This window comes from Wyeomyia smithii, chromosome 3 (genome assembly GCF_029784165.1).
Source record: "Wyeomyia smithii strain HCP4-BCI-WySm-NY-G18 chromosome 3, ASM2978416v1, whole genome shotgun sequence".
Lineage (NCBI taxonomy): Eukaryota > Metazoa > Arthropoda > Insecta > Diptera > Culicidae > Wyeomyia > Wyeomyia smithii.
Window position 1 is genome coordinate 170,485,998 of NC_073696.1, and position 24,371 is coordinate 170,510,368.

Consider the following 24,371-nt stretch of genomic DNA (forward strand, 5'->3'; position numbering starts at 1 on the left):
TAAAAAACTTAGATTTATTTCTCGTGCGTTTTTGTAAATCTCCCTTGAAATGATTTTTCTGCTCACCAGTGCATTGAAAAGGTAAATACACTGCGGCTATAAATAAAATACCAATATTTGTTTCGATTTCAATTCCCAAGCTTTCAATAACCTTCGTTTCAAGATGGGGCATAACACGATGTTTTATTCGACGGTGGATAACTATTGCAACTCCACCTCCGGCAACATCAATTCTATCGAATCTGTGAACTATATAGTTGGGGTTTCTTTTTAGTTTAATGTTAGGCTTTAAAAGCGGTTCAGTCACAACTGCAATATGCACACCATGGACTGTTAAAAAATTCAAAAAATCATAAAAAAAATCAATTATTACCTACAGACACACTAGCTACACGAAATGCTGATGATGCCTGAACAGTATTGAAAGTCTTTTGATTACCCACGATAATATTATTGACAACAGGTTGTGAATACCTACGTTGTCTTGAATAAATAATATTCGACCTAAGAGGACAATCAAAGAAATTTGATTTGTGTTTACCCCCACAATTTACACATTTGAAATTATTAGTGGTCTCTTTCACAGGATAGATGTCCTTTGTGTGGGAATATCACCACAAATCATGCATTTTGTTGTCATATGGCAGTTACGAGTTCCATGACCATAAGCTTGACAATTACGGCATTGCGTGATTTTATGGATACCTCCATGTCTCTTGAAGTTTTCCCACTTTATTCGCACATTGAATGAAACACGTGCTATTTCGAAAAATTTTAAATTACTTACTTTGGTACGATCAAAATGCACCAAGTAATTTTCCTGGTGTATTCCAGTATTGTTAAATTTTGCGTTTGATTTACGTTTCATCAAAATTACTTCGTTGGGGGAAAAACCAAGTAATTCCGTCAAACAATCTTTAATTTCATCAATAGTTTGGTCATTTGAAAGACCTTTCAAAAACGCCTTAAACAGTCTCTCGTTTTTGGCGTCATATGTATAAAATTTGTACATCTTCTCAGTCAAATACTGTAATAGATGTTTATGGCCTTCAAAAGATTCGACCAAAATACGAATTTCGCCTCGGCGGCCAATTTGAAAATTAACTTTCGCATCAGAAAGAAATGATGAAAGTTCTGAACGAAAAGCCTTCAAATTCGCAACTATTATCACAATAGGTGGAGCTTTAGCTTTCTTCATACCGGCAGTTTGCTCAGAATGAGAAGCTTCAAATTCTTGATCCCCTATAGAAGAAAGAATTTCATACCTATTGCTTTCTGAATCACTCGGAGGAGAAGCCGCATCAAAGCGAGCTTTTTTGGTTCGTCCTGGCATTTCAGGACAAAATTCACTTTACTTTCACTTTACACAAATTTTGTCAACACAAATTTACACATTAATCACTCGTTAAACGTTAAAAACAAATTCAATACTTTGCGATTCAACATATAGTCTTTAAAAAAGATTACCTGTTAAAAGCGGAAAATTTCCAATATCTCTCGGTAGTCTAAGACAAGCCTCGAGCTGTTGGTAAAATGCGACCCTTCTGCAAGGCAGTTCAAGTCGTACTCGACACTGAGACAGGTAATTAATCAATACACATGAGCAAATCGCTTGCCGCGTAAATTTCGAAATCCGCGTGAAAAACCGCAGAAATTCCAAAATCCACATGAAAAACCGCGTGAATTCCGAAGTCCGCGGAAAAAACCTTATTCGCTAAAAGTTTTTAATCATTTCTGCTAAATACTTTCACAAAAAGGACGCGGCCGGCACCGTTATTGATCCTTTAAAATTGAGTCACTAAAATTTGTACAACGAGAATAGTCGGTTACTCCCAGTCCCGTTCAGTTGATCAATTGTGCAATTTTACTGATTCCGATCAATCACGGAGTAGCAACCATTGATATGTGCAGTCAATCAAGCTAAGCTGAGCTAATTTCTGCTAAATGCTTTAAAAAAATCAATTGCATTGTTATTTCCACCTGCGAATTAAGCTGAATTTGAAGGAAAAATATAAAAAGACTAGGCCAAATCAGTGAATATGCAGTAATTGGAATAAGTAAACTCATCGGACACTCTAGATAAGCGATTTGATCATTAAAAACCATTAGAAACATACCGCGTAAAAACGAAAAAATCCACGCCTTGATTTCTGTTAAGGGGCCATAATAGTGTTGATATGTCACCTAGGTATGTCAAAACACAGCACAACACCACGTGTGTGTTTTTAACACATGTTTTCTCGAAGGTTTGAGCAAATTTTCAATTATATCATCGTTCGGACACCATCCGCTTCCATGTTCTTCGATTGCAAATTTGAAATGGTCGTTTTTTTGTGGCGATGGAGCTAGGTTCCAGTGTTACGTTTGTAAGTCTGTGATAATACTTTTTGTGAAGTGTGAAAAAAAAAACAAATTCAGATGTATTTTAGATGCTTAACAATTTTACCGAATACACCGTGGCTGGGATGTTCTTGAAATTTCTCTAGCTGTTCAAAATTGGATACGTATGTCAAATTAATGCTGAAAATCATTTTTTCTGCGCTCTACTCTACTATATATATATATATATATATGTATATATATATATATATATATATATATATATATATATATATATATATATATATATATATATATATATATATATATATATATATATATATATATATATATATATATATATATATATATATATATATATATATATATATATATATATAGCGAAACAACAACGTAAGTAAACGCAGAAAACGTCGATTGTAGAGATACCTATAAGTTCTTAAAAACGGAGTTCTAAAAAAAAAAGAGAACATTAGTTTACTTTATTTATTTGAATTTATTTAAATTTGCTGCTTAATACACTAGACAGTTCATTCATTGTTGCGTTGGTAACTGCTTGGCCAACTTGTTGGTTTATCTGCTGCCTCATGTTTTGCGGAAAAGCGTTGGTTGTTGTACCACCTGGGCGACTGTGAAAAAATAAAATGGTTGGTTAAATAAATGCGATGAGTCGATTATTTTAATACTTTTGATTTGAAGCCTGTTCTCACAGTGACATGACCCAATGATAGCCAAATTTGTGATTATCATAGTCACCGAGTGATAAAAAGCGTGGTAGATGAAAGGGGGGGGGGGGAGGTGTAGGACCGTGAGGCAGGAATTTTAATTGACATTGCATGTATATTGAACTTTAACTTGAATTATTTACTTTTTTTTTGTTTGTTCGCTTGTATATTGAACTTATATTCTATTGAACTATGAGAGTGCATCATTTAATCAAAATATCGGTGTATTTTGTTTTGACCGTGATAAAATCGAACAAGCACTGCACTGTACTAACATGTTGAGTCTTTTTTATAAATATTATAATGCTATTAATCTAACGATGCCACGAGATCTTCTAAGAAAAAAATACACACTAGAATAACATAACTCTATTAATTTGTAATGTTACCCTAATGAATATTTTGAATTATGGTCTACTCTCACACATTCTGTCATACTCTCGACTCACTCATGAATTGCGGATATAACATAATAATCCCAATGCAAAGTTTGAGTTCATTCGGACTCAAAGCAGCTAAAGTTTTACTTTTTTTTCCGATGAAAAAAGAGTCTGAGCGAGCTGAAATTTGTCATGGGGACTTTATTTTCGAGAAGACGAAATTTTTGAGGCCTACCGCTAAACGATCAACATTCTGAAAACTATCGAAGATTTTTAGGAAACCAATTTCAGTGATTGAAGTCGGCGGTCATTTTCAGGTAACCAATAAACAAAAAAAAAAACAGACTTGCGCATCAAAAATTTGATGGGGAATGTGGTATTAGTTACGCGCACTATGAAAGATTATTTTCAGCGATCATGGATTCACCACTATCTATACTCCTGAGTCCAATCGTCAGTCAGCGTAAAGTGTGGAATTCACAAGGCATAGTATTCAACTCCTACATTGAACATGGGAAAACAATCAATAAACAATATTATTGTAAATTATTAAATCGACTAAATGTGGAAATTAAAGCGAAACGGCCGTATATGACTTATGGCCGCGACCCTCCGTATACACCAGATTTTGTCCCGAAGATTGTTTACTGTTTCCCCGGTTGAAAATGTGGCTCTCTAGTTGGTATTTGTTTCTTTCGCTTCTGATATAAAAAAAAAAACAATTAAAAAAAAGGAGGAGGGTGGTATTCAAGACACGACCGCATGACGTTGACTACCGTATTCTTATAAAAAAAAAATATTTCATTGAAGCAAATAGTAGAGGGAATTGCAACGCTTCTTTTACAAAACTTCTGTAATGAAATTTCAAGGCACCAAAAGGTACCAGTTGCCGATTATTCTCGTTCACTGGTTAGTCCGTCCAGAATTCCAGCCATTTTAGTATTTTGCAGTAGCCATTTATTACTAACAGCCACCAGCATAACAGGTGAAACCGGCACGAGATGACCGGTACTATTTTGTTTTTCCTCCTTTTAGCTGCTAACACCGAGCGTCCGTATGTATCCGGTACGGTTTAATAATGAAACTGATGAGGTGAAACGTTCGAACGATACGTTTTATACCAAGGCTTCGTCAGATAATTAGAAAGAAGGAGGGGCTACATTGATGATGGAATGGTAGAGACAAATGTTTCTTGAAAGCTGCGCCGGCCGCTGTCGTAATATTAACGCCAACACAAACATGCATTTTTGCAAGGTTTTTTCCGCTAGCAGCAGCATTTGGTAAAACAAAAAATTCAATTAGCCGCTTCTATTACACAATTTCGAGGCACCAAAAGGGGCCAGTTGCCGAATATATCCTTGTTCTTGGTTAGTCCGTCCAGAATTCCAGCCATTTAAGTGTTTTGCAGTAGCCATTTACTTCTAAAAGCCACCAGCATTACGGGTGAAACCGGCACGAGATGACCGGTACTCTTTTGTCTTTCCTCCTTTCAGCTGCTATCACCTAGCGTCCGCATGTCACTGGTGCGGTTTTGGAATTAAAATTATATGCGCCGGCCGCTGTCGTAAAATTAACACCAACAAAAAGATGCATATTTGCAAGGTTTTTTCCGCTAGCAGCAGCATAAACATCGGAAACAGAAAGTGACAACAACAATAACAACAAAGTCAGATCGATTGTATCCGTTAGTGTCGACTGTGCTTGGGAGGAGAGGTAGTGATTGGCTGCGCGGTATGATTTAGACAATCGATATTAATTACCAATTTTTCAATAGTGTATCTCAAACAATAGTTTGTTTTTATTACATGAAGTTTAACCGTAAAAGAATTTCTGATCGATTGATGCCAAAACCTCGAAAACCTGATTATAGATGACTGCAAAAAAAGCGCTCAAAACCTGACCACTTTTCTCTGGTTTTCCCTGGTTGAATTACTAGATTTTCAAATTCAGGGGCCTAACTTCGATATAGACGTTAGTCAACGTCAAAAATTTGGAAAATCTTTACCGAGCGTCTCAGCAGAGTGATTTATAAAATCAAAAGAAATAATTATCGGTTTCCGTTAGACTCTACTAGAAATTTGGGAAATAAATATTGAAATTCAGTCCGCGCAAATATATATTTCGACTGTAACATACAGTCATTCTCAGTGCTTATGTGTCCACTGAGGATGACTGTATGTCACAGTCGAAATATATATTTGCGCGGACTGAATTTCAATATTTATTTCCCAAATTTCTAGTAGAGTCTAACGGAAACCGATAATTATTTTTTTTTTTTTATTCTCGCTTATTTTCCGTCGGTCTAGTTCCGCCACTGTTGTGGCCAATCACCGACGCCCAGGGAGGCGACTCCACACCCAGGACCCTAACTCACGACCCGTTTATTAACGGACCGGCGCCAACGGCTTTACTTCCTCATGCGATGGAAGGCGTGATCCCAGAGGTTTTTCGCCTCAGAAAATCTCCCGGTGTCGGCTAGGATTGAATCTAGACCAGTTGGGTTGGTTGTGAGTGGATCACGCCACCTCACAACCATCGACCCCCCACACTTGTGTGGGGATACATGATGTCGAAGCTGAACGACTATAAAATAACAAATTTGGAGCAATTCAAGCGAGTTATCACGAAAATCTGGGACGAGATGCCGATGGAGCACGTGCGCGCCGCTTGCGACGACTTTCCGAGACGTCTGAAGCTGGTTCGATCAGAGAAAGGTGGTCTAATTCCGAGATATCGTCTGTGAAGTATCTTTATGAGTTACTGAATAGAGCTATGAAAGCCAGATTCAGATTTTCTTCTTATTCTTTGAAATATTGAGATTTTCCTGTGTGACCGGACTTTTTTGTCACCCTGTAGTGCTTCGCAAAAAATTCATAAATTTTATAGTTCTGCGACTTTGCCAAAGACCTAAACTTGATATCTTGCAACTAGAAGTTGTTGCTTTCGTTTTGACTGTATACTAGGCTGTCCAAAAAAAAATCAATGTTGAAAAAGTCGAGGTGCTCGGCCCTCAATTGAAAGATGAGGTTATTTATTGCATTTTTGTAGAACATTTCGACTTTCTAAAAAATTGTTTTCAGGTTGCCCAAACGTGATTTATGAAAAAATCGGTGAACAAACAGTAAATGGACAATGTTTTTATTGTAACCATAGAAAATATTGTATTTTTACTGTAAGCCTGCAAACGATTTTTGTCATTACCATGTTTTAACAACGTTTTTGTTGTTGAAGTTTCCACCGAAAATAATTTTACCATGAAAAATATTGTCAGTGACTTCTAAATGTATGGGAAAATGCCTGAAAAAATGCTGTTAAGATACATAACAACCCCCCCTTTTTCATGGTAAAAATGGCAAAAACTATGCTTTTTATTGTTCTGGACAATATTCAATGTAAAATTGATGTATTTACAATGAAAAACATAGTTGAAATTATGGTATCACTATGTGAAATTACAGTAACTTTTAAGGTTGTTTTGATGTTATTTTTTTCGAGCAGTTATTGAAATCAGCTCGCTAACTGGGATATTATCTCAACGCTGAGGGGGATTTCAATGGATAACGCTGCTTCGCGACAATTTCATAAAAAAAATCGTTCTTAAGTTGATCACCAAATAGGGAAGCCACGCCTACAAGTTTATCTCTCAAATAAAAATTTTAAACTATACTTTTATATAGCGAGTACATTTATCAGCCATATTACTGTTTTTGTATTTTAAATATGCTCGATTGAAAAAACTTTATTTTTTAATTTTCGTTCCCAATCTACATGCTTTGTTCGATTCGATATTTGACGTTTGCGGTCTTTTTAACTGGGAATTCTCCCAGTTAGCGAGCGCCCAGTTGAAAAGAAGCCCAGTCAGCGAATAGTTACTGTAATGCAAAAACGTTCTCGTTTTTAAAAAAAAACTGAATTCTGGTATTTATCTGAGAGAGAGGCGCCAGCTGGCTTTGTTTTTATTCTCACGAATGCCATCGTGAACCGGACAAGAAATGTTATTGGGAACCGGGAGACCTGATGAAATGAAATATGGAGAGTATCATAGTCGATGTAAATTTATCCGGCATATATTTTTTCAAGATAATTTTTAAAATAAACATTTCTGGAAGATAAATTATTTCTGTTCTATTTTTCACTTTAGTTTATTTCTAGTCCAATTTATCTTTTTTTGCTTTGGTGATTTCACCGTTTTGACGAAAGTTCTCACTTGATCAAAAGTCGCATATCAATATTTTGATCGACGTCGCTCAACCATAAATTCAGAATTAAAATACTGTATAGTTTGTTTTTAATTTACAAGTTATATGAACTTTCCCTATGTTATCAATATTTACTGTACTTTTATTTATATTGGAAATTGACGGTGAAGTTAATATCCCTTCGCATATATATGCATGTTGGAGTTTTTTTAGTAGAATAATATATCACCATCTGCTAACATGATGTAGTAATTGAAATAAGCTTAACCCTCTAGTGCCCAATGCCGCCATTTGGCGGGTTTCAGTCAAATCTATAAGAAGCTTCAATAAATACTTAAAAAGTGTTTATAATGATTCAAAATGATTTTACCGAAGCCCGTCTAGAAATTAACTTGGGCACTAGAGGGTTAAAGTAAGAACAATAATAATTATGACACCCACAGTATAGATGTAAAACTCACATAGGTGGGATCTCACTAGGTGATGATGGCACAGTTGATATCGGAAACAATCTGCCCAAATTTTTATTTTTACCTTAAAAGCACTGCTCAAAAGCACTTGCATCAACCATTAGAAAACAATAAAACATTGCTGATACCTGTCGGTAAGTTCACTGGACTCGAATCCTCTTGAGCAGTGGGAGGATATGAGAACCGTCTTCCCGGAGCTTTATCAGCAAGCAAAAATGTATCTAGTCAATATGGCTACATCAGTGCCATGCGAGAGGCTCTTTTCTAAAACGGGATCGATCATGACCAAAAAGCGTAATCGGTTTTCAGCTAAATATCTTCAAAAGCTGGTGTTTCTTGGTTCTTTGAATGAAAATGAGTGGTTTGAATAAATTAAACTTTTTTATCTTGAGGAATAAACAATAAAAAAGAAATGTGACTTTTTTTTAATGAACTGGTATCGAATAACGATACATTTAGGTATCGATACATTAGTCTCGATACTATCGAGATATCAGTGCTTCTCCTCGATACAAGTATCGATTCCAAGTATCGATGTTTAATGGTATCGCAACGTCCCTACACGGTAAGAGTCGAAAACCCATTAATGGGTACTTTTTCAACCATTTCACCAAAATGTGAGCCAACCCATTTAGTGGGTAAACTCGATTTACCCATTAACGGGTAAACCGATTAAACGTCAGAAACTTGGTACAAAATCACTCATTTTGAGAAATGAATTTTCTCAAGGAAATGGGTGAAATTTTACCCATTAATAAATAAACGGAAACTATTAATTATTTTTAATTATTTGCAAAAATGAATCTTATTTACGAGAACAGGAGTATTTTATCTGCTATCATCAATTGTCAGAATCGCTATTCTCTGCAACAAAGCCAATACCAGACGGATAGTGAACATTCTAGACCTAATATAAAAAAAATCTCACATTGTAAAATTCAATACTTGATATAACATACTGTTTACCTTGCAACTTCTTAAACGACGCAGTATCGAATCTCTTTCAAAGTCCTTCCACGGCAATTGTTGACAAATAATAAACAAAACAGATCGTATAAGTAACGCGTGCGAACAAATCGACAGAGCAAACTAAAATGATGCTTGAAGAAATTTTTTCACCCATTAATGGGTAAACAAATGACCCATATTTTTTCTAAGAACATGTCTTTCTAATGCGTACAATTTTACCCATTTCACATTTTTAAATTTACCCATTTTTTTGACAGCCGCATATGACAGGAAAAAATGGGTACAACAATACCCATTAATGGGTTTTCGACTCTTACCGTGTACGGGCAACAAAAATGTGGTGCCCCTCCGAGCATGATGGCGGTTGGGTGAACTACATTTCAAGCGCACACAGAAAAATATTACGGTAATTGCTATATTTTTAGGCTTGGCCAGATTTGTGCGGTGTTTTTTCAGATAAAAATAACAATTTATTACAACAAGACTAAAAAGCAAATGATGAAATTGTCAATGCAAGAGATAACCATGATATGAATTAATTATTTTGATAATAGCAGGGTGGCCACTCATTTAACATTTTCGAGTTCCCAAACAGCACTTTTCGTACAAACCTTTTTTTTTCGTTGTTCAGATCATCGGGAAAAGTCGTGGGAAGTTATGGGTGAACATGAAACTACTTACCCTAAGAGTAATGAATATTTTGATTGAATTGATTATTTAAGGAACAAAACTTGTGACATGGATTTGCGTTTTTTTTTTTTTTTTTCAAATAAAGATATTATTTTACATTCAGGAAAAATACTGCGATTTAATTGTATTTCGTTTATCACGCATTACATACTGCCGTTCATAGCAAGTCCGTCCCATTTGCGTTTTGGTGCTGACGAGAAAACGGGAATTGAAAATCGTAACACTTTAGGTGAAATTTTGCACTCAAATGCTTTTTCAATCAAGACCATCAACAGCATTTAGTACTGCAATGACAATCTAACACTTTTGCATCATAAAAATTACATAAACACCGAAATTGAATTGAAATTTGTGGAGAATCATAGGCTGGGACTCACATGCGATTACTTTTACGGTACGCAGCCAGAATGATAGCAAGTCAGTCCCATAGCCAGCTACAACTGGTGATGAAAAACAAACTACTGCAAATCGATGGCTTGCATTTGGAATGAATCCATCGCTGGTCAATTCATAAATACCTAACCTTCTCTCGTGCTTCATTACAAGTTTTCTGTAAGAAGCATAACACAATGTAGGTACCAACTGCGCCACTCAAAATAAAATTAGATTTTGTTTTACATTTGATACTACTGATAAATTCAAAGTCAGTTTAGGTGTAGGAACTTGTTATAAATTTTCCTGAGAGCGGTCACACGTTCGTGACGGAGGACAGCTTCCACGTAGCAGTAGCAGAAAATATAAAAGAACACCTATAGCTTAGGAAAATGTTTGCTCCGTTGAGAAACAGCTAAGTAGCGTACCGAAGTATTTGATATGACTGACGAAAACTTCAAAACGAAATTCACGACAATAATTGAACAATTCTTAGCCACGTCTTTACATAACATACGGATAAAATACGAAAAGTAGTATTTACTAAAGAATGCTTTAACTAACAATACAGTGACACACCTAAAGCGTTCACTGTCAACAAACAACAGCTGAAAGAAGCTACTGGTGGAAATTTTGTCTTGAAGAAAACATTGTACTATCAGCTCGAGCCAGAACGCGTAAAATTTGATCAAACCTCCTATCGAACAGGGGCGACTCGTGGCTCTTTAACCGACATGTTCAACTATAAATTCTGAAAATCACCGTTTGGAAAAGTAATCACAATCATGTCCGCGAAAAAACGAAAGCTTTTCTCTTTATTACTATTTAAAAAAAAATTAAAAATAACAGCTTCCAATCAGCCATTACACTACATTATTTATTTTTCGCCTGATGTTCCCATGTGCAATGCACAGGTTGCACCTACACGTCGAGAACCCATTGATGGGTACTTTTTCAACCATTTCGCCAAAAAGTGAGCCAACCTATTAGTGGGTAAACTCGAATTACCCATTAACGGGTAAACCGATTAAACGTCAAAAACTGGGTACAAAATCACTCATTTTGAGAAATGAATTTTCTCAAGGAAATGGGTGAAATTTTACCCATTATTAAATAAACGGAAACTTTGTGATTATCACCCAAAAAATTGAAAAGAAGTGAAAGTGAAATCAGTTATTTTTAATTATTTGCAAAAATGAATCTTATTTATGAAAACAGGAGTATTTTATCTGCTATCATCAATTGTCAGAATCGCTATTCTCTGCAACAAAGCCAATACCAGACGGATAGTGAACATTCTGGACCTAATATAAAAAAAAATCTCACATTGTAAAGTTCAATACTTGATATAACATACCGTTTACCTTGCAACTTCTTAAACGACGCAGTATCGAATCTCTTTTAAAGTCCTTCCATGGCAATTGTTGACAAATAATAAACAAAACAGATCGTAGAAACAACGCGTGCGAACAAATCGACAGAGCAAACTAAAACGATGCTTGAAGTATTTTTTCACCCATTAATGGGTAAACAAATGACCCATTTTTTTTTCTAAGAACATGTCTTTCTAATGCGTACAATTTTACCCATTTCACATTTTTAAATTTACCCATTCTTTTGACAGCCGCATATGACAGAAAAAAATGGGTACAGCAATACCCATTAATGGGTTTTCGACTCTTACCGTGTATGGACGAGTCGCCCTTGCTATCGAATATCACTTGGTAAATCCAATTTTAAACCTAAAGACCTTAAGTTGTGGTAAATATCACATTTTTCGTGATCATTATTGGCCGTGAGGTTAAATTGCGAAGATTTTTTCAATGGGACCGACTTGCGATCACTTTTGCTATGGGACAAACCGACTTGCTATTTTTTTCATAGTTCCTCAGAACGAAGTATTCAAAAATATTTGTTTTATCGAAAGTAGATATAAAAAGGAATTGATTCCATAAATAAACTCAAAATTGATGAAAATGCAATTGGGACGGACTTGCCATGAGCTGCAGCATAGATTCTGAAAATTTCAGAAGTGCATTCACAACTTTTTCAGTATTTTGATTTGCTAGTTCATTAAAGTTGCATCTCTCTGGTTATCTGCCAACATCTTCAACTTGTTTGCATCCAGCGCTCAAAATGGCCAAGCTGATAAAAAAATGATATTAGGGGCCAATATTTCAAAATAAGTGATTCCGAAACTTAAAAAATAACCTGGAAATCAGAAAAATGATCTTAAATTATTATTTTTCAAATTTAAAGGCTGCACGAACTGTCTTGCAGAAACCGTTACAAAGGAAACAAATTTATTTTTAACTTTTTTTAAATTTTCAAAGAAAAAAATGTTTCCCAATATTTTCCCAAATCCTTTTTAGGATTTTTTCTGAAGAATTTTTAGTTTTTGTTTCTCCATGATCATCAATAAAATATTTTTCAAAAATCAACTCTTCGAAATGTTCAATTTAAATTATTTTTAATACTCAACTACTGCCAACAACTTTGCCGAAAACATCGCACTAATCAAACAAATCGTTCTGGTTTTGAAAAATAAACTTTAACTTCTTCCGTGTTCAAATAATCAACGTTGTAACATTTGAGCCGTTGAGAGCAAAAGTGGTACATGTGCCATTGAGTAAATATTTCAGGAGACGCGATAAACGAAAACACTCAAATAGTAAATTATTCTCAAAAATTTTTTCCAACATAACTGCACTAAATCATTGCTGGAAAGGTTTCAAAAGACGGCACATGAAAGCATAACGAGTTCTGGTTGAGAAACTTACACAAATTTCAATGGAAAAACATGTACCACTTTTGTTCTATGAGAAAAATTATGACAACCAGAAAACGTTGAGAGCAAAAGTGGTACATGTCCAGTCTGAGCATGAAGGATGCATTATAGCTCTCCAATCTTAGCACATAGAACATTTATGTCTTCAGCAGAGTTGTCCAAGTTATTGTATACTATAGAATGATGATCTGTTTTTTAAGGAATTCTGTCGCTTCGTGGCGCTAGTGTATATGTATTTGGTAACAGCATACGAGTGGATACTGAAATAGGTAAAATGTTTTCTGTTACAAAATAGTCACGGGTACACCAGCGCCACGTACTGAGGAAATTCCAAAGCAGACTTATCAATACTCAATCACTTAACAATTCTGCTTAAGACATGATTGTTTTATATCCTAAGATCCTCGACTTACAATTCATCTAACATGCACAGACTGGACATAGGGACGTTGCGATACCATTAAACATCGATACTTGGAATCGATACTTGTATCGAGGGGAAGCACTGATATCTCGATAGTATCGAGACTAATGTATCGTTATTCGATACCAGTTCATTAAAAAAATCACAAGAAGGTTGTATGCAAAGCCACGACCGCAAGGTTGAAGTAGAATACTTTTACAAGAAAATAACCCGGCTGCTTGCGTGTCAGTTGGCAGTATTGTAATTTCTTTTTGTCTGATATTTTGAATGGAGTTCATTGAATAATTTTAAATTTTGTGCAAATGAGACGTTGAAGTGCTGCCGAATTGTAATATGCACATTTAATACGACATCATTAAACGGGAACGGAACAAAGGCTACGGTTATGCAGAACGCGAATGCCGGCGCGATGCGATTCGCCTTACCGTGGTGAAATGTACAGCTCTTTTTAAGGCCAAGTAGAGCTATACATTTCAACAGATTTCGTCTTGCCGAATCGCATCGCGCCGTTATTTGCGTTCTGCATGACCGTAGCCAAACACTAAGCGACGCAAACACGCAATAATAATCAGAGTATGCATGTAGATGAAGATAATTAACTTTCGATTATAGCGCAAAACGAGAAAATATTAACTCTTCAAATAATCATTTGTGTTCTTCAAATTTCAGTTGTTCAATTTATTATCCGATAAAATGTTTGTTTACTATCTGATGAAGCTCTTATATAGGCCAAATGATGCATTCCCAATTTACTAGGTCCATAACTCTGCCGACCGTGCTTGGGAAAGCGCGGTATAACGACCAATCAGAGGTCGAATTTTGTGTTTTGACAAGGCTTAAGAGTTTTCAATAGTACAATAGTTCGAATGATAAAATTGCAATTTCATGCATTTGGTAGGAATCTCAGAAGATTTTCTAATCTATTGCTGCAAAAACGAAGGAAATCCATCGAAAACTAACCGATTTATTAGCATTTGAAATTTTTCTCACTTTTTTCAGTTTTAGATTTTCATTTCACATCCCTATGTAGCCGAACTTCCTGAGAGAAGTATTCTAATTCAAAATTAAATCTTCATTAATTCATTTGTTGTCCTTATAAGGACAATTGTTCAATTTATCATAGGATGTAGTGTTTATCTTACATCTCTGTGTTACCTTGATAGTGAGGACTAAGGCGCACGGTCAACACAGTGAGAAAGGTGTTTTCACATTGAAAACTAGACACGGCTTGTGGCAAATGCATCTACCGCTAATACCACCGCTATCATACGAAAGCGCGTCGTTTCATGTGGGGAATATCAACAACGAAAAATGACGCGCGTCTAAGCATAACCCGAACTGTTTCGCCGTGCTGCTTCCATTTACCTTTACATCGGCCTCAGGGAAGTACCGGCTGCATCTGCATCTACCGCTGAGGCTGTCACTATACTGCTATTGGTACCAAAAGCTATTAACTTTTCAAATAAGTGTTTTATTTGTTCTCAAAAGAACAATTGTTCAATTCAAAATTGGATTTACGCAATCGCATCTCTGTAATATTACCGACAATAATATTCTTCTGAACAAAATGATACAACTTTCCCATTAGGCCTCTGCCATAATAGACGCGAAATGCGACGCGAACCGATTCGCTCAGCTGTAGGTTAATGTACAGCCATCAGTAGAGCTGTGCATTAACCTACGGCCAAGCGAATCGGTTCGCGCCGCTTTTCGCGTCTACTATGGCAGAGGCCTTAGAGAAAGTTGCTGGCTGATGTATTCGCTTCATGCAAGCCTGCTGCTGATGCTTCCCGCTACCACACTGAAACAGCATTTTAGTGAAGGGAGTGTCGTTGCATCAGCTGACCCTGCTACTATCGATGCTGATATACCCGCTGCAACAGCTACGCTATGCATAGCCATGCCACAGTTGTGGCCGCTATCCGCTATCGATGGTACCCACTGCTCGCTCCCGCTGCTGCTAAGGGAGGACTGCTGTCGTCGCTGTTCAGAACTATTTTGAGCGGCATCGACTAAAAAAGGCTCTTATATAGGGATGAAAATAGGAATGAATTATTTTACGTACGTGGTGGAATGATATAACTTGAAAAATATGTGTGACTTCATTCCGGCTCAGAGCGATCATTTGATAAACTCCACCTCTTTTTTCAGTTTCTAAAGTTTTTCCTCAGTTTCGTAGCACGGATGCACAAAAATGATTTCTTGTCGAGCCGGACCGATAGCACTCTCATTGAAGCAACAAAATAACATGTTTTGTGTCGTGTTGTGCAGCTTGGTTGAAGAAAATGTTCCCGTCCCCGTATCGCATGTAAGCAGATTATTGCGTTCAGTAGACAGTAGATAGTGTATCTAGCGAATAAACACCGATGGTGCTCTCACACACGCAACGGTTTTAACCCGTATCTTATTGCGGTTTGTAACATCAAGCGATTTCGTTTGCTCGCTGTTGCGTGTTGCATCATGTTGCAACTTGGCAGCTGGGAGACGACGAAATTCTGTTTATGCTGATTGATTGAATCGACTTCATATTAGCTCTGCATAGTCGAACTAACTGCTTTTGTGAATGCGTACTAACAGGGCAGTTAATTATTCAATGTCGGTTATGCTGATCGCAGCCTTTGCGCTGCCCCTACAGTGGGGGGTTTACTAAATAAAGTGAAAGTAAAAATTAGACAACTACAACAGAATTTGATTGCATCCCGCACAGAATGTCTGCTTGTGTTGATGCCAGAAAATTATAAACCTTCAATTATTTTTTTATTTGCCTTGAAAAAAGCATTTTGCGGTTCAAAATCGGTTGCTAATTACAACCTTTGAGCTGCCCTAACATTGGGGGAATTAAGATACACGGACAACATGCACTGTGGAAGCTATTCCACATTCAGTAAATTAGACGGGTGCGACAAATTCAAATTGCTAGGATGCAACACAGAATACTTGCTTGCGTTGACAAAAATTACTAACTTTCAATGACTTGTTTATTTGCCTTCAAAAAGGCATTTTGATTTCCAAAATTGGATTTCCTGATGGCAATCTTCATGCTGCCCCAACACGGGGGGAATAATGGCTGTCTGGCGACACACGCTGAGAAAAACCGCGCTGCTCCTGAGACGTGGTGACCAACCACAGGGCTAGTGCTAGTCGCTGTCTAGAACTATTATGAGCGGCTCCGGCTGAAGCAGGCTCTTATATAGGCCAAATAGCATGTTTTCAATTGCAAGGTATATGATCCTGTCGACCGTGCTTGGAAAGCAAGCATATAACGACCAATCAGAGGTCGAATTTTTCGTTTTGACAAGGCTTGACTATTTTCAATAGTACAATAGTGTGAGTAATAAAATTACAATTATCTTATTTTGGGAAGAATCTTAGAAGATTTTCCGATCTATTGCTGCAAGAACGAAGGAAATTCATCGAATACTAACCGATTTATTAGCATTTGAAATTGGACATATTTTTCACTTTTTTCGGTTTTAGATTTTCATTTCACATCCCTATGTAGCCGAACTTCCTGAGAGAAGTATTCTACTTCAAAAAAGTCACATTTCTTTTTTATTGTTTATTCCTCAAGATAAAAAAGTTTAATTTATTCAAACCACTCATTTTCATTCAAAGAACCAAGAAACACCAGCTTTTGAAGATATTTAGCTGAAAGCCGATTACGCTTTTTGGTCATGATCGATCCCGTTTTAGAAAAGAGCCTCTCGCATGGCACTGATGTAGCCATATTGACTAGATACATTCTTGCTTGCTGATAAAGCTCCGGGAAGACGGTTCTCATATCCTCCCACTGCTCCAGAGGATTCGAGTCCAGTGAACTTACCGGCAACGTCAAATATAAAGCCAATTCATCTCCTGCGTTTGTCTGCTTCTTTGGATTTTCGAACATTAACAGTTTGTGGTGTTTCCAAAAATTGTACGTATTTTTCTGCTGTTGCTCACACAATTCATGCGTGTTCGAGTCCAAATTCCTGCATTCCACCGCGTTTGCCTCATTTTTTGAGATGGTACTGCGAATTTTGCTCAAAGCTTTGGCGCATGCTGTTGGATCTTGGAAATGGATGTTTTTGAACCCGGGGTCGAGGATTGTTGCGATTGCGACTTGCGACATTTGTTCAATCTGACCAAAACGTTTTTTGAGTTCTTTTAAGAAGCATTCTTTCACAGATAATATTTCTGAGACATCACACTTGAATGAACTTATTTGTAAAAAAAGACAGTTGATCATAGGTATGATCTTTGATAATGTTACATATTTGTCTCCACTTAACTCTTTTGTCAAAAACTCGAAAGGCCTAAGCAGTGTGACAAGCTGTCTCAAAATTTCCACTTCAGCAGAAGAAGGCATTGAAGGGCTCGCGGTGTCATCAATCAACAATTCAATCAGAACTTTTCTCATCTCCAAAAATCTTTCAATCATGTAGTAAGTTGAATTCCATCTAGTCTTTACGTCAAGAATGAGTTTTTTTGTGTTTCCTTCCGAAACATTGTTGTTAGACTGAATCATTCTGAATCGATCAGAAACATTAACGCTATTCTTTACATAACATACAATTCCTCGTACTTTTGAAATGGTTACCTTTATTACATCTAGAGATGTAGTAGTTTCTGTGACTAGATTGAGGGTATGTGCGAAACATGGCAAACGACGATTTTCAAACGTCTTACGCATGGCAGCTACCATGTTTACCCCGTTATCAGTAACTACACTTACCACTTTCGTGTGATCAATATCCCACTCGTTCAACGCTTCAATAACTGCCTTTTTAATATTATCTGCCGTGTGGTTAGTACACATTTGTTTGATCACAATGTCAGTTGACACGAAAGATGTTCCCTCCAGAAAATGTACCGTTATTCCTAGGAATCCTTTCTCCGACATTGTTTCTGTCCAGATATCCATAGACAAACATATATGTGGTGCTCGATTTATGCGTAGCTTGTAGCTCGCAGACAGAACCTCGTACTTCAAGCAAAGTTTTTCCTTGATGTAACTCACGGATGGAATTTTGAACGATGGGGCTAGGGTTCTCATCAACTTCACAAATCCTTCGCCTTCGATCACAGCGAAAGGGCGGTTGTCTTTACATATGAAGTAAAGAATATGCGAAATAATTTCTGCATATCGTCTCCCTCCTAAAACGAATTACACGACTAGTAAACTTTATCATTTGAAATAATAACGTAGTAAGTTACCTTCTGAAAACTCCGCAGTTTTCTGGAAAGCCTCTTTGATTGAAGAGAACTGATCCGTGGACTGGCTCTGCGATTCATTCGATTTCGCCTCAGAGTTTTTTTCCTCGAAAACCTCTTTTGCAACCAATGTCGATGCAAGTCTTGGAAGAAAAATGATTGGCAACTGATGAGAGTGTAGATCGCAAATTTATACTTGTTGTCTCCTCCTCAGATACGCTTGTTTTCATCACACTTGGATGGTGTCGCGAAAGATTCGTTGTGTTACCGGAAAACTGCATCTGTATCATACAGATTTTGCACTGAACTTTCTTGTCTTTTTCATTTTTGTTAAAGAATACCCACACTTTACTGATCCGCGGAGCCATTTTTTTTATTGACGATGAGTAGAGCGATGCCAGATTTGCTTTCCGAAGACGTCGAAATTGAAGCCACATAAAAAATTCATGATCATACCGATAGATGGATGAGATTTCTGTTGAATTGGCATCGCTGATGAGATGGCGGGATTGGAAATTCCAGAAACAGCAACTTTTCTCTTTCGTTCGTTCTTCTTCACAGGGTTGTTTCGATTCTTTCCGATACTGAGAGGTGTGTATCGATATTGGTGAAGTATCGTTGGTATAACATCGATACCAAATATTCGAGTATCGGAAGTAGAAGCATCGATTCTGTATTAGTATCGATGGTATCGCAACGTCCCTAACTGGACATGTACCACTTTTGCTCTCAACGCAATGGTGATTATGTTAATTACCAAAAATTGTTTTGGCTGTAACTTTGGTTTAGGTTATCAGATCTCGGTTTTTCTTGGATATTCTAGTACATGATTTGCGTTCTGCATCAATTTATGCAAAAAAAAAGTGTAAAAATGGCACATGTACCACTTTTGCTCTCAACGGCTCATTTGGCAACTTAGAATTCAAAGCTTTTTGAGATATTCAATATTTTTTTTTCAATAGAACTACTATCTAAAGCTTTGCCGGAAACATCACACCAATAAAGCTAATTATTTTGGCTTTTAAAACATTTAAAGTATTTTTGTTTATTGGCCACAGATTTGGCAGCGGTGCACAGGGCGATTGCAGCGCTAGCGCTACGATCCTGCAGACACTAACAGTCTCTCTCGAGCCGAGACACGAACCTACGACGACTGACTAGTTAGGCCAGCATCGTACTCTAAGGCCAGTTACAAAACGAAAAGCATGTAAAAAGTCGTAGGAAGAAACAAATAAAATAAATAAAATGTTTTCTTGAAAATCTCGAAAACGATAATATTATTTTGTAAGAGTTTTTACATCAAAAATAGTTTTTTCACAATCAAATTGTATAATTTACAGAAAAAATACGAGTTTGAAATATGTACAAAAATTAGTTTTTCAAAAAATTTCAAAATAATGTTTGCTTTTTTCTGTGGCAAGTTTTAATTTTTTTTTTCATTTAACTGCTCCGCATAGCAAGTTCGTCCCAAACCCAAATTTTCACCAGCATTGAGTTTCTAAGCGGAAATGGTAGCTAGTTTCATAGCATAGAGTTCGCCAAATATTTCTTCTAAAAGACTAGCTGAAATAAAAATCTTTTTGAGAAACTGGAGAACCAGAACTGTGTGCCACTTATTTTATCCTCAATTCGTTCATTCAAACAATTACTAATAACTGATAATGTTAGTAAGACTGTACAGTGAAACTTATTTTGCATTGCTCTTAGAAATTGAAACAGTTTCTTTTGTACATATGAGAATTTATGATTAATTCTCTCACTAAAAACGTTTTCTCGACAAACTAGCAACTTTCATTCCCAGATTCCGGGCCGATTTTCAACCCCGGTTTCAATTCGCTTTACCATCTTGAGAAGTCCCACAGAGTCCATTCAATTTTTTTGGATAACACCAGATTTCGACATTTAATGCTATTCTAAGACATTTGGTGTCAACATTTATTTCATTTGAAAAGCAGGACTGCTAAAAGTAGTCCGCTAGTCAGCGGGTCAAAATAAGTAAGTTTAGTGACTTTTTGGTCAAAAAATTGACTGCTAAAGAAAAATGTGACTTTTAAGGGACCAACTTGCAGTCCTGCACTTCCAACTTCTCCATCATTTGTAATTGCATCATACACAATACTTTGAAAAAAATCTTGGTAACAAAATCCCGATCAAATAAAAAAATTCCCGACTTTTTCCCGATGTAATTTAATACCCGACTTTTTCCCGCATTTCCCGTTTTCACGATTGAGTGGCCACCCTGTAATAGTATGACCAGTCGTTTATGGTCAAAGATGACTAGTGCACAATACCTTACTCTTGCAGCATGCAGCGGACACGAGTTTCGCTGCGCGTGAACGAAAATTAAACTAATTTGTATACTGTTAATTTGGTGATGACGACAAGGTGGTGAAAGGTGAAGCATTTTTTTCAATATCATTGTATGGTCCTGTCATCTAATTTTCAATATCCTTCTACGGTATTGCCATCTTGTTTTCGTTTTCACCTTGCGGATTGAGCATGGTAAATCGATTTTGCTAATAATTACAGTTTTGCCGATCGGTCATCAGATGGCAGCACTTACCGTAAAAAAGGTTTTGCGGGCAAAATGTATGAAGTCATGTATCTTGCTCTAGTCATCATTACCATAACTCATGCATTTGTTGTTTGTACCAATTTTAATAGTCGATTGAAAAACAACATACAGTTTTAATCACTTTGCAGCACTGCTTGGGTTAATAATTCTGCCTTAGCCGTCATAGAATGCTGTAGAATGTTCTCCTATTCTGTTTGTAGCTTTCGTTGCAGATTATTGTTTGTGATCTTATAAATTAGGGTCCATCCACATACCACGTGGACAGTTTTTAAACGATTTTGATATTTACTGTTTTTGGGCGTTCAATCGAAACAAGGCACAGGTCACCAGACTTGGCTTTTCTCTGCACCAGGTGTACCCGTTGAATCGCACGAGGAGCAGACTATTCGATTCGCGCAAAGAGAATTTTCTTCGCAAGCCATGAACACGCATTAGTTTGGTGATGCGCGCGTGTTATTTCTCGAGTACACGGCGGGTGTACCGTGTAGACAAAGATGACTAGTCTTGTGTGAACAAAGAAAAAAGATGACTAGTACAAGATTCCTGACTCTTGCACTATCCATCGGACACGATTGTCGCTGCGCGTGAATAAAAGTCGAACTAATTTGTATACTGGTAATTTGATAATGACGGCAAGGTGGCGAAAGGTGACGCACTTTATTTTAGATATCCTCGTATGGCCATCTGATAGTCAATTCCTTGCACGGTGCGGCCATCTAATTTTCAATATCCTATATGATGCTACCATCTAGTTTTCGTTTCCATCAGGCGGATTATGCACAATAAATCGGTTTTGCTAATAATCATAGTTTTATACAAATTTAAGTCATCAGATGGCAGCACTAACCGTTGTAACGGTTTCGTGGGCAAAATGTATGAAAAAACTGGAAGTCAGGAATCTTGTTCTAGTCATCTTTGGTGTAGATGAATGAAACCAAACGGGAAAACTAATAATCTACGCTTTGTCTCTTTTATATTGGAAAACATGGTTCAGTCACATAAGTTGAGTACTTGATTGTTGTGCGATAACGACTAGAAAACAGTATAAGTATTACAGAGATTTTACGCCGCAAAAAATGCCCACGGACCATTTCATCTTTACGGACAATCTCAGTTCTATTCAGGCCCTTCGTCGATGAAAATTGCAAAGCACTTTCCGTACGGAAACATCAGAATGTTTTATCCGAAAAATCTTGAGTGAGCTGCTGCTTGGATCCCTTTTCATTGTTCCGTTCCGGGCAATAAGGAGGTAGACGCTTTTGCTTATGTGGCGCAACAAACGATGATATTTATGATAGACCAATTGCCTATAATGAGTTTTTGCAATTTTATCGTCAGAGTACGCCTTTAAACTAACAGACTTCGTCCTTCCACTACGGACTAGACGCACATATACTGCGAATCGGGCTCACATATAGTAATCATTGCGTTTGTGGATTGAACCGTCATTACAATTGGCATGCGGTTTTGGTAGTGCTGAACTCCGTGGCGCCAGATCGTTATATTTGGATACCCTCGGGGTCCGAGGAATACAAACCTATGTTCCAGTTTGTGGTATCCTGGATCAAAGGAACAAGACAGCGTAGTGCAAGTGAAAAATACACCTTGTTCTTCGGTCGCCCGGGGGAGAAAACCAAGTCTGCAGATCACTAAAAATAGCGATGTCTATTTTTTTTTTTTTCAAATAAATGTTAAAAACTTCAGGGGTCCCATGAACTTAATTTTCCAAATCTTATTGAATTTGAGTAAGTAGCGCGCAGTACTGCCATTGACAATTCCAGTTTTGAGTATGTGCCGAAACTCTGCAAAGTTTGTAAACTTAGAATTATAGAACAAAATTTTAGCCGCAGAGTGGTCAGAAACTATTAGTGAACTGTTAATAATGTTTCAAATAATGTAAAAAAATAATGTTAGTGAAATATGTCCCATACAAATCAACCCGATCAAGAAATCACAATAACTTATATGAAGTTGTCGTTGCCAATGTATTGAAAAAATATTATGCATTGAACCTTTCGTAATTCAGAAAATAATGTTTTTCTGTCGGCGCTCTTCGGTGGTAAGATTGTGCAAACTATAATAATCGATGCAGTGTATGGAATTCACATTCACAATAACATTATACCAGTGTACACCAACACATTCGCATTGTTAACATAGAGTAGGTGTTGTAGTTATGGTATAAAAAATAATACTGACTAAAAGCCTGACGAGGTCTGAAAACTGTAGGCTAATAACTTATGGAATGCAGCTAAAATTGGCATTATCCTATATAAACTGGTGACTAGAGACAGCAATAAATCGCGATTTCGCGGAATCCCGCAAAATCCAGCATCGACCGCGAAATTAACGAAAATCCGCGAAATGCCGCGAAAACCAGCAACGCGGACAAATCTGGAGATTAATGGGCACCTCGATGGCAACGGGAGGTCTTTTCCTACGCAACCAATAAGATGGAGTAGTGTTAGTCCTTAACAACGAGATTTTATCAGCCTGGATTGTATTTTACTTTACGAACTAATTTCATTTTTTGTCATATTGACTTACATTTTAAGTTTAGTAAAGCGGGCAATGTATGTAGTTTCGCGGGAATGCGAAGATGAACGGGAATAGAAGGTGTGACTAGAATTATAAAATTTTTTTTTTCCTCGTCCAGACGGGACCCGAACCCGCAATCTCCGTTGTCTCCGGCAAGGTGTTTTGGCCAATTAAACTACCTTACCCAGTAGTTTAATTGGCCAAAACACCTTGCCGGAGACAACGGAGATGGCGGGTTCGGGTCCCGTCTGGACGAGGGAAAAAAAAAAAATTTTCTAATTCTAGTCACACCTTCTATTCCCGTTCATCTTCGCATTCCCGCGAAACTACATACATTGCCCGCTTTACTAAACTGGATTGAATTGTTTTCGGACGGTTCGGTTACTAGATCCTCTCCGTGTAAAGATTTTAGCGATTGGAATCCAAAGATTTTGGCGAAGAAATCAAGTGTGTGCAAAATCGAAGTTGCAAGATGAACCTACTTAGTTCAAGTAGCAAGCATTTTTGCATTTATAAAAATACGCGACAGTGAGATCGATATTATAACTTTGGTAAGTATCCGAAACGCGGACGGTTTCTTGAACCTTTCCTGTTTTGGTGCCTGCCGACACCAAAACATGATTGAAGACAATTTTACACAGAAGTCCGTACAGCAAAGAAATCATGAATCGTACGGTTGAATTACCGTATTTTAAATTAAATAAAACT

The 24,371-nt window shown here is 37.0% G+C and overlaps 2 protein-coding genes across 4 annotated transcripts in view; both read right to left on the minus strand.

The window, feature by feature from the left end:
• Positions 1–2,816: 2,816 nt before the first annotated feature.
• Positions 2,817–24,371, minus strand: part of LOC129732896 (dynamin) — a 114,837-nt gene continuing 93,282 nt past the window's right edge. For all 3 annotated transcript variants that reach the window (XM_055694289.1, XM_055694288.1, XM_055694287.1), the window contains one exon: positions 2,817–2,969. In XM_055694289.1, coding sequence (XP_055550264.1) covers positions 2,837–2,969 — 133 coding nt within the window. In that variant the 3' untranslated portion in view covers positions 2,817–2,836. The remainder of the gene's footprint in view (positions 2,970–24,371) is intronic.
• On the minus strand, positions 15,112–23,841 carry LOC129732897 (zinc finger BED domain-containing protein 4-like). The gene is made up of 2 exons (XM_055694292.1): positions 18,554–23,841; positions 15,112–18,493 (listed from the first exon to the last, which is right to left on the minus strand). The coding sequence occupies exon 2, from the start codon at positions 18,390–18,392 to the stop codon at positions 16,944–16,946; it is 1,449 nt and encodes a 482-aa protein (XP_055550267.1). The 5' UTR covers positions 18,393–18,493; positions 18,554–23,841; the 3' UTR covers positions 15,112–16,943.

Excerpts from the sequence above, each read along its gene's own strand:
- LOC129732897 (XM_055694292.1), bottom strand. The coding sequence starts at position 18,392 with ATGAGAACCCTAGCCCCATCGTTCAAAATTCCATCCGTGAGTTACATC.